This window comes from Carlito syrichta, unplaced genomic scaffold, assembly GCF_000164805.1.
Source record: "Carlito syrichta isolate Samal-C Ts95f unplaced genomic scaffold, Tarsius_syrichta-2.0.1 Scaffold301645, whole genome shotgun sequence".
In the NCBI taxonomy this organism is placed as follows: Eukaryota; Metazoa; Chordata; class Mammalia; order Primates; family Tarsiidae; genus Carlito; species Carlito syrichta.
Genome location: NW_007245741.1, coordinates 306,832 through 317,303, shown reverse-complemented (window position 1 = coordinate 317,303; position 10,472 = coordinate 306,832). Strand labels below are relative to the sequence as shown.

At 38.0% G+C, this 10,472-nt stretch overlaps 1 protein-coding gene across 3 annotated transcripts in view; it reads right to left on the bottom strand.

The window, feature by feature from the left end:
* Positions 1-10,472, bottom strand: part of CARMIL1 (capping protein regulator and myosin 1 linker 1) — a 361,962-nt gene that overhangs the window by 180,215 nt on the left and 171,275 nt on the right. For all 3 annotated transcript variants that reach the window (XM_008055062.2, XM_021710921.1, XM_021710920.1), the window contains exons 6-8: positions 2,542-2,639; positions 2,135-2,205; positions 1,811-1,884 (exon numbers count right to left, since the gene is read on the bottom strand). In XM_008055062.2, the coding sequence (XP_008053253.2) occupies positions 1,811-1,884; positions 2,135-2,205; positions 2,542-2,639 (243 nt within the window). The remainder of the gene's footprint in view (positions 1-1,810; positions 1,885-2,134; positions 2,206-2,541; positions 2,640-10,472) is intronic.

The window sequence follows — 10,472 nt, the reverse complement described above, 5'->3', positions numbered from 1 at the left end:
ACTCCAGTCTGGGCAACAGAGTGAGACTCCAACTCAAAAAAAAAAAAGATCTGCAAAAAGGTAAACCAATGCCATTCTTCTTGCTGGTCTGTTTTCGTTTTGGAAAACATAGTTATTTTTGTCATAAAAATGGTATCTATATTAGCATGCAATGGTTTGGTTTCTTAATGTTATTTTTAAATAAACTGATATTTTCAATTTTAATTTTAATTTCTAAAGTAGTAAATACCAGTAAATATGACCCACCTAAACAAAAGATCAATCATTTTTAAGACTGTAAAGAGGACCAGATATTAAAAACCCTGAGAGCAGACACTGTATATGAGCCTATATACTCCTCCCTATCTTAGTCTGCATGCAATTTTCTTGTTTTATTAAAAAATACTTACAAAGTAAAATATTTTCCTTTTTTCTTTCTCAGTTCACTTTTTTATGAGCTACACAGGAAACATCTTGCCTAAATTTGAGAATATGAAGTTCCCTTATACATAGGAAGAACGAGAATAGCTCTAAGCAGGAGAAAATTGTCTGCTCCCCCAAAAGGAAACAAATCCAACCCTGAGAACTGGAGACTTGAGGTCCGCCATTCACTACTATAGACACGGCCAAGCCTGCTTCACCCATCCTCCACAGACCCAGGCTGTGCAAAGAGAAGGTATATCCATCTAGTATATTTTTTCCTTGCCCAGTTCAGCAGGCTAGAACTCTTCAGGGACCTCACTGCAATTCTGGATTTCCTGTCAGGTAGGTGGAAAAATAACTTGAAATGGTATTTTTCAGGGCAAGATGCTGGTGCTGAGATGAAGCAATAACAATCCTCTGTAACATACTGGTTGTCCAAAAGGCACAAAAGATACAGTTGGCATCCCAGATTTCTCTCTCAATTCCAAACCAGGAGGAAGGATTTATTGAGCTGGGGTTCATCACAGTAGGGCTGATATCTGCCCACCTATAGTAAATAGCAGCATAACCAAGGTTGAAGAGATTGGGATAGGCCAGGGTAAATTACCAGAAAATCTGGAGGGGACGAGGATTTGACTTTGTTAGAGAACAAAATAAATGACCAGATCTGCTCTCTTCTAAGAGATGTGGGAACCAAATGAAGCTTTGCTCTAGGGTCTAGATCACAGAAGCTGTAGCATTAAATATAATCAAGTAAAGATCACAAGACTAATCTCCCAAATAACTTGTAACAGGTTTCATGATTTTATTATCACTATCACAAAGCAGATATTGGCAAACTGACTTTCACCAGTATACACATATACCCTAGCAATGCCCAATTCACAAAGAAATTGTGAACTAAAAATCACTTGTTAGAACTTCAGTATAAAATTTCACCCTAGAAAAAAATATTCTAAATGGCAATTAGGTAAAATAACACTACGTTTTATGTACAGGGTAGAGCAAATCGACTTTTGTAAACTGATATAAGAACCTAAGAATTACATGGCTCCTATGGTAAAATTTGGCACATTTTCTAACTACACACTCTGGATTTGGGGTACACACATGTACCTCCATAAGCACCTGCAGTGATGAACATATATGAAACTATTACGTGAAAGGAAAAGTCCAGAGAGTCTTAGATTCTCCTAATTCCTCTTATAAAATGATTCTCTGAAGATAATATACAGCTCTATGTGACAACAGAGAACTGTAGTTCTGAAAAGAAATTATGAAAAGATAAAAAAATGAAATAAAGAGATAGAAATAAAGAAAAGAAAAAGGAAGGAAGGAAGGAAGGAAGGAAGGAAGGAAGGAAGGAAGGAAGGAAGGAAGGAAGGAAGGAAGGAAGGAAGGGGCTTACCTGTGGTCAAGATGACTAAAGTCTTGTAAATTCAATTCCCTGGTGTCTTGTGTCAGATAAATTGTATCCACATCCTATTTAAAATATAATTCAGTCATGCAATTAGTCTATGAAAATAACCAGGGAAGCAAGCAAGATACGAAGAGAATTAGAAAACAACAAAGCCAGTTTTTTACGAAATCTGAGAAACAGTGATTTTAAGCAAAAAAATAAAAGATGAAAAACAAAAGAAAAAGAAGCCAGCTAAATATTAGAATATGCTCCAAGAGTATGAGTGTGTGTCTGTGTGCGTGCACTCATGCACATGTACACAGATATACTTACCCATTGTACTTCTTCCCTATATGAAAATCCAAGCCAGTCACAAACACAGGCATACATCTGAGAAAATCCACCTGAAATATACAACGTTGACAAGTTTTCGGCAAAATGATCTTTAAATTAAAATTTTAAAGCTTAAATATGGCCGGTGTTGACAATGTTGATTATCCTTTTCCTTTTGGGGGGGAAAACAGAAAAGATTCTCCTCCCTGTTCTATAGTAAGTACACAGCAGGATGCAATACAGCTTAAATATAGGACTTTTGCCCACCAATATAAAGTCTGTGCGCTGCTAATTACACCTTAAAACTAATTGTACCTTTACAGTAGCACACTAGGAATAGACTTAACTTCCTGGCAGGAAGATATTCATCCAGCCATTTACATTTCGGTTTTAAAATGCATGCTCACCGCAGGGGCCCTGCTCAGCCAGGGTCTGGCTGTCCCACAGAGCCTGGAGACTAGCCAGGCGCTCAGATGGCTCCATGGAGACTTTTTTCATGATTCTCCTGTAAGATCAACAACAATAACAACTTTCACAAACCATGTTTTTTAAACTGCATGTTAAAATATATTTTGTCACATTCTTTTTTTTAAAACAAAGACAAATGTCACTTCAATTTTAGTAAATACAGTTTTCATTATTTGAGCACCAGGAAGCTAGAAACCTATAGAAACTTAACAATAAATTCCTTTAACTTTCCTTTGTAAGTGAAAGTTGTTCTGCAATATAGTCTCCATGCTACTGTATTATAATGTTCAATTTTTAAAATATACATATGTATACACCAAATATAAATTACTATTTTTCAAAGAATTAAAGTAAAAGTCTCTTAGGTCCTTCCACAGTGCCCTGTACAATGTTCAAGAAATTGTCTATCTATTTCTTATTGGACTATTTGTTTCTTTTACTATCTTTTCCCCTAGGCTATGATTCTTCAGGGGCAGAGAACATGTATAGCTCCTTCTAATCCCTATCTTCCTCCTCAGAACATAACAAAGTTCCTGCCCACACATGCAGCAGCAGAACGGAATAGTAGTTAGAAGTGCAGTCAACCACCCCAAAGTTTCACTAGTCATAGAACTAACAAGACAAGAGATGCTATCCCATAAGGTTACTGTGAGGAAGAAAGAAAAAAATTACCTTTAACATTATTAGAACAATCCCTGCTGCATGGTAAAGTTCAATAAATGTCAACTGATGCTGGCCCTAGTTACCACATAGCAATCATTTTTATTAATTCACTCAATCTTTACAAAAGATCTACAAGTGCCATTACTAGGTATTAAGCATACAACCATGATCAAAAACAGATGTCCCCCTGCCCTCAAAAAGTCAGCAGTCTAGTATGAGAAGCAGACAAATAAACAGGCAATATGGGAAGTACAAGGTAGAAAGGAGGGCCAAGAGGGGTATTTAGCTTACTTTCTGGTGAGGAGAAAGGATGGAAACTGGAGAGTTTAGAAATGCTCTTTGGTGTATAATATATCTATGCTAAGACCTTAAGGAGGATAAAAAAAAAAAAAAGATAATCAGGTGAAGCACAGGAGGAAGAAGTGTGAGCCAGGGGCTAAAAAAGTGCTTCAGATAAAGGGATAGCAAATCCCTGGAGATGAGAAAGCTTTTGCTTACCAGAAACTCAATATAGTTCAAGATAGTTAGCAAATATAGTGTGATATAGAATGGGGTAACAGAGAAATCTGGGGAGCTAAGCAGGAACTAGGTCATGGTGAGTCTTACAGACCAAATTAAAATGTATGGATCTTATTCTCAAGGCAATGAGGAGTCTTGAAAGACTATAAACAGGGGAGGATGAGATGATTAGATAGACACTGTAAACAAATCCCTGGGGGTGGGAGGAGTTGCAGGGAGGGTAAAGTTGGGAAATAAAGAAAGAAATGCAGCTTGAGAAATAAAAAAGAACTTTCCAGGACTGTTAAGAGTCCAGCTGAGAGTGAAGGTCATGAATTTTTGGTGGCATGGGGCTGAATCACTGTGGGATTTTCTCCTGCAGCCCTCAGCAGCCCAAATGTGTGTTTGGAGAAGCGGGCAGCTGGCTTGCTGCAGGTTGCAGGATTTCCAGGCGAGTGTGCCAGAAAAACAGTGGGGACAGAAGGAGCAGAGGATATTGTCCAAGTCATGGACAATGTAGGCTGAGGGATTAGAAAAGAAAGGGAGGGTAGAAAGAAGAGAAAGCCCAGAGGCAGCACCAGCCTGGAGTACTGATACTTCCCAAGAAAAGGAAGTGAAAAGCTGTGGTCAGAGAGGGATGGCTAAACTCTGATTTTACCATAGGAGAAACTATTCCAGTAGATGACAAAGTCTAGGATGTGGCCACAAAGGCAAGTAAAAAATAGGGTGGAGGTGAAAAGGTCACGAGCCATGAGAAAGAGCATTGGTAAGTCAGTCGCCCGGAACCATGATAGGACTCGGATGCGAAGTGGTAAAAGAAACACATTATGTCATACTGAACATCTTTTAATCTTTCTTTCGTGATATAAAACCACTCTGCTACGTATAATGTTCTCAGTCATCTTTACAAACATCAATCACCTCATAGAGACTGGAAGAAAATGCTCCCAGTTATTTCCATTTTCTGATTGGATGGATTCCAGATAAAATATGCTAGAGTCTGACCAATTGGCTGGTTAGATTGTTCCACTCTCAGAGAAAACCTCAAATACATACCAAAGCATTTAAATACAAACATTCTGTTAGCATTGAAAATGTTTCTCCAGTTCTTTATAATTTTTATAAGTGAGGCATAATCAGGTACAAGCATAACTCATTTCTGTTTGCTTTATTGTGCTTCTTAGGTATTGCATTTTTTACCAGTTGAAGATTTGTGGCAACCCTGCATCAAGAAAGTCTATCAGTGCCAGTTTTCCAATAGTACATGCTCACTTCATGTCTCTGTGTCACATTTTGATAATTCTCACAATATTTCAAACTTTTTCATATTTGATATATCTATTTTGATGATATGATCCGTGGTATTTGATGTTATTATTGTTTTGAGACATCATGAATCACACTCATGTAAGACAGCAAACTGATAATTGGTATGTGTGTTTGAACTGCTCTACCAGCCAGCCATTCCCCCATCTCTCTCCCTCTCTTCAGGCCTTTCTATTCCCTAAGATACAACAATATTGAAATTAGGCCAATTAGTAACTCTGCGATGACCTCTAAGTGTTCAAGTGAAAGGAAAAGTCACAGGTCTCTCTCTTTAAATCAAAAACTAGAAATAATTAAGCTTAGTGAAGAAGGTATGTCAAAATCCAGGCCGGGCTCGATGGCTCAGCCTGTAATTCCAACACTTTGGGTGGCCGATGTCAGTGGATTACCTGAGCCCGCAGGTTCGAGACCAGCCCAGTAAACTTGGCGAGACCTCATCTCTACAATAAATTTTTAAAAAGTAAAAGAAAAAAAATCCAAGATAGGCCGAAAGTTAGTCCTCTTAGAACAAAGAATTGGTCAAGTTATGAATGCAAAAGAATAGTTCTTGAAGGAAATGAGAGGTGCTACTCCAATGAGCATATGAATGTTAAGAAAGTGAAACAGTCTTATTGCTGATATGGAGAAAGTTTTAGTGGTCTGGATAGAATACCAAACCAGTCACAACATTCCCTTAAGCCAAAGTCTAATCCAGAGTAAGATTCTAACTCTCTTCAATTCTATGAAGGCTGAGAGAAGTAAGCAAGCTGAAGAAAAGGTGGAAGCTAGCAGAGCTTGGTTTAAGGAAATGAGTACTCTCCATAACATAAAAGTACAAGGTGAAGCAGCAAGTGCTGATGGAAAAGCTGCAGAAAGTTATCCTGAAGATCTAGCTAAGATCACTGATGAAGGTGGCTACAATAAACAATGTAGATAAGACATTTCAGGGTAGAGAAGATAGTCTTCTATTGAAAGAAAATACCATCTAGGACTTTCATGGTTAGAGAGAAGTCAATGCCAGGATTCAAAGCTTCCAAGGACAGAATGACTCGCCTGTTTAGGGGTTAATATAGCTAGCAAGTCCAAGTTGAAGCCAATGCTCACTAGCAAACCTGAAAATCCCAGGAATGGTAAGAATTATGCAAATCTACTTTGCCTGTGCTCTATCAATGGAACAACAAAGGCTGGATGACAACATTTATTTACAATATGGTTAACTGAATTATCTGAAGCCCACTGTTGAGACCCACAGCTCAGGAAAAAAAGATTTATTTCAAAAAGTACTGTTCACTGACAATGCACCTAGTCACCCAAGAGCTCTGATGGAGAGGTACAAGATGATTAATGTTGTTTTTATGGCTGTGGCAACAATTCTAAAGTCCATGGACCCTAGAGTAATTTTGACTTTCAAATCTTATTATTTAAGAAATACATTTTGCAAAGCTATAGCTGCCATAGATAGTAATTCCTCTGATGAGTCTAGGCAAAGTAAATTGAAAAGTTTCTTAAAGGAGTCATCATTCTAGATGCCATTAAGAACATTTATGATTCATGGAAGGAGATCAAAATACTGGCAGGAGTTTGGAAGAAGTATATTTCAACCCCCACGGGTGAGTGAGAGGTTCAAGACTTCAGTGGAGGAAATGATGGCAGAGGTGGAGAAAACAGCAAGAGATCTAGAATTAGAAGTAGAGCCTAGGGGTGACTGAATTGCTACAATCTCAGGATTAAACTTGAACAAATGAGGAGTTGCTTCTCATGACTGAGCAAAGAAAGGGGTTGCTTCAGATGGAATGTACTTCTAGTGAAGATTCTGTAACACTGTTGAAATGACAACAAATAATTTAAAATATTCCATAAACTTAGTTGACAAAGCAGCAGTAGGATTTGAAAGGATGGACTCCAATTTTGAAAGAAGTTCTATTGTGGGTAAAATGCTATCAAATAGCATTGCATGCTACAGAGAAGTCTTTTGTAAAAGAAAGGGTCAATTCTTATTTGTTGTCTTATTTTAACAAATTGCCAGCAGACATTAACATTGTGGCAAGACCCTCCACCAGCAAAAAGATTACAACTCACTAAAGGTTCAGGTGATTGTTAGTATATTTTAGCAATAGAATATTTAAAATTAATTCTACTATGTACATTGTTTTGTAAAAATAATGCTTTTGCATACTTAATAGACTATTGTGTATTATAAACATATCTTTTATATGCACTGGGAAGCCAGAAAAAATTTATGACTAGCTTTATTGTGGTGGTCTGGAACCAAACCTGTAATATCTCCAAGGTATGCCTATTTACCCAATTCATGTCAGATGTCATTATTCCTTCAAATCATGTGTAAATGTACGAGATCTACAAGTATAGCGTGATTTTTGTCAATTTTACCTAAAGGCACATGTAATTAAGCACTATTACTCTAAAAGTCCTTAATTTTGGAGTGAGTTTAAGAAGACATGTACAATTAAAGTGACGTTACAGAATCTGGCATTTGAAATGGTTCATCTTGGTTCAATACCATCGTTTAGTATTTTCGTAGTATTATGTTCTGGTCACATCAAGACAGTAAAGTCAGATATTATGCAAAGTAATAGCAGAGCTGTCAGAAGCAGACTCAAGCATTTATACAACTGAATTAAGTAAACCTTGGACACAGCAAGCTGGACTGACTTCATCTGGGATAATATTTCCCTTTTAAAAATCTTGCTTTGTTTCAACAGAACTGCAGGGCATGTTATTTCAGTGACACATGGGATAGAGTTTAGCTACTCAAAAGCAGGAAGAAATAAGGCAAAAATCTTTGACAAGAAGCTCGTGGATTAAAAATAGGAAGGTGGCAGTCTAGGATTATAAAAAGAAAGAAACAAATCTTCATAGTAGATTTGGAAACCAGAGCCTCAGTTTTACTCCAAAACAATAGAGGACACACTCAAGGCTAAGAGGACATCAATCACAGAGAGAGGAAAGCAGCAGTTAGTGCAGTCATCTGTGTGAAATAATTTGCAGAGGCGTCCAGCTAAGCCTTTTCAAGTAGCTCCACTTTGTCACCAGCTCTCATCTTTCTTTTTTAGCTGAGATTTCAGGAGCTAAAGGAGTCTCATGAAACAAGTATATTCATTTCCGTAAGAGATAAAGTTGTAAGAACTAAGTTTCCGGAAGGTAGGAACTGTTTCTTATCTATGCTAACTCTAAGCACAGAAATAATGAGTAATGAGTGAGAGGATCATTCAGTCTACATGAGTTATTTTCTGCCTGCAGTTAAATAATAGCAGAGTCCCATTCGTGTATGTGTTACAGGGCACCAGCTCACTCACACAGACACACAGAGAAAGAGAGCGATAGAGATAAAGACAGATAAATAGAGAGAAAGAGAAAGAGAGAGAGAGAGAACTTGTCAGAATAAGCACCATAAAAGATAAACCAAAATCCTAGAAAACAGAAATATAAGGCCTGTCACACACATGCAGGCAGCACCAGAGTTGAATCAATATTTGCATGATGTGTAATTAATTTATAACAGACTCAGAAAATAATTATAGGTGGTAGCAAGAAATAGCAAACTAAATGAAAAGCACATGACCTCTCTCTTTACACAAATCTCATGATAAACTGTTGACACAAAAAACCTATAAATTATCTTAACCCACTTAAAGTTGATTTCTTTAAAATACACTTCCCATATCCATCCTATACAAGGGAACTGTCCCCAGAATAGTACATGCCTTAATAATGCAAACTACATCACAAAAAAAGGCTACCTACTGCTTTGCAAACTAAAGAGACTGCCAGAGCATGTCAAACATCTTTCTCTTGTTTATACATAAACTCCTATTTTGCCACTTTTATTCACAATAACCTCACATTTTCTATTTCAGTTGGCTTTTGGCTTCATAAAGGGATTTTTTTTCTTCTTTTTGAGTTTCACTCTGTTGCCCAGGCTGGGGTGCAGTGGCACGCTCACGGCCACCCCAGCATTGATCTGTGGGGCTCAGGTGATCCTTCTGCCTCAGCCTTCCAAGTAGCTGGAACTACAGGCACGCGTTATCATGCCTGGCTAATTTTTTGATATATTGTAGAGACAAGGTCTCACCATGTTGCCCAGGCTGGCCTTGAACCCCTGGGTTCAGGCAATCCTCTCACCTCAGCCTCTCAAAGTGCTGGGATTGCAGGCTTGAGCCACTGCGCCCGGCCCATAAAGGGATTAAGAAATACTGTCCTAACATACAGGCACTAACACCCAGCCAACTTTTAGACGTGTCACATACATGAAAGAATAATTCAGCATGCCAAAAACAAGAGGAAAAAAAATCAGATTAGAAGGTTATTATTCTGCCACCTGGAAAGGATGTTATTTAGACACATTTAACAACCAAAAACAAGAACTAATAATAATAATAATAACAACAACAATAATTGAAATGCAAATAGTATACATACAATTTTTTAAAAATCATAATCATCAAAGACATTATTTACACATACCACCTATTTCCTTTCCAAAGTGTAAGCCTTCATTTCCATGTCTCTGGATGACTGGTTGCAAAAGCTTACACAGTTAAAACTTCTGGAGCACTATTTAATCAGTTTACACAAGTTAATGTAATCCTCAAGAAACCACATTAATATCATATTTCCCAACTTAAAAACGAGGACATTGAGGCATTGAAAAGTGAATTAATTTAACCACAGTCTCACTCTTTAAAGTACCCAGTCAAACCTAACACCTTCCGGTTCTACCCTACTCTCCATCCTTTCAGGATCACAAGGTAACTAGTAGTTTCTTTTAAAGTTCAAAAATCCTCATTAGCTCCCTAGTGCCTATCCTGAAGCCTTCCGTTCAAGGCTCTCTACTGTTGGACCTCATCTTTAACCTCACAGTGGTGCCTGGAAGCTCCCCAACCCCAACAAGGTGAGGTTGGTTGCTGACCCCTATAGGCACGTGGCACCTGCACCTCCTTCCAGCCTCCAGTCACACTGCCTTTACCATTGGACCACAGAATTCTCCCCACAACTATCCCATACAGCAAAAAGCCCACCTCTCAAAACAAAAAGGAAACAAACAAATATCGCATATTATTTTCTTGCCATCCTGAGTTAAATGTGACTTTCCTTTCTCTGAAATCTGAGGGTGTCAAGCTTCACATGGTTCATTATGTTATTTGTGGAACTTTCTTACACACTACCTTAAGACTACAAACTCTTAGAGCACAGGAAAATGTTTACTCATCTACATATAACTGGGGAAGTTCTTGAGTAGACATTTTCTAAATTAATTCCAACCTGTTCCAATGACTTCATTGAATTTTAATTTTTTTTTTTGAGTTGGAGTCTCACTCTGTCGCCCAGACTGGAGTGCAGTGGCCGCTCCCGGCCACCGCAGCCTCGACCTGCTGGGCTCTGC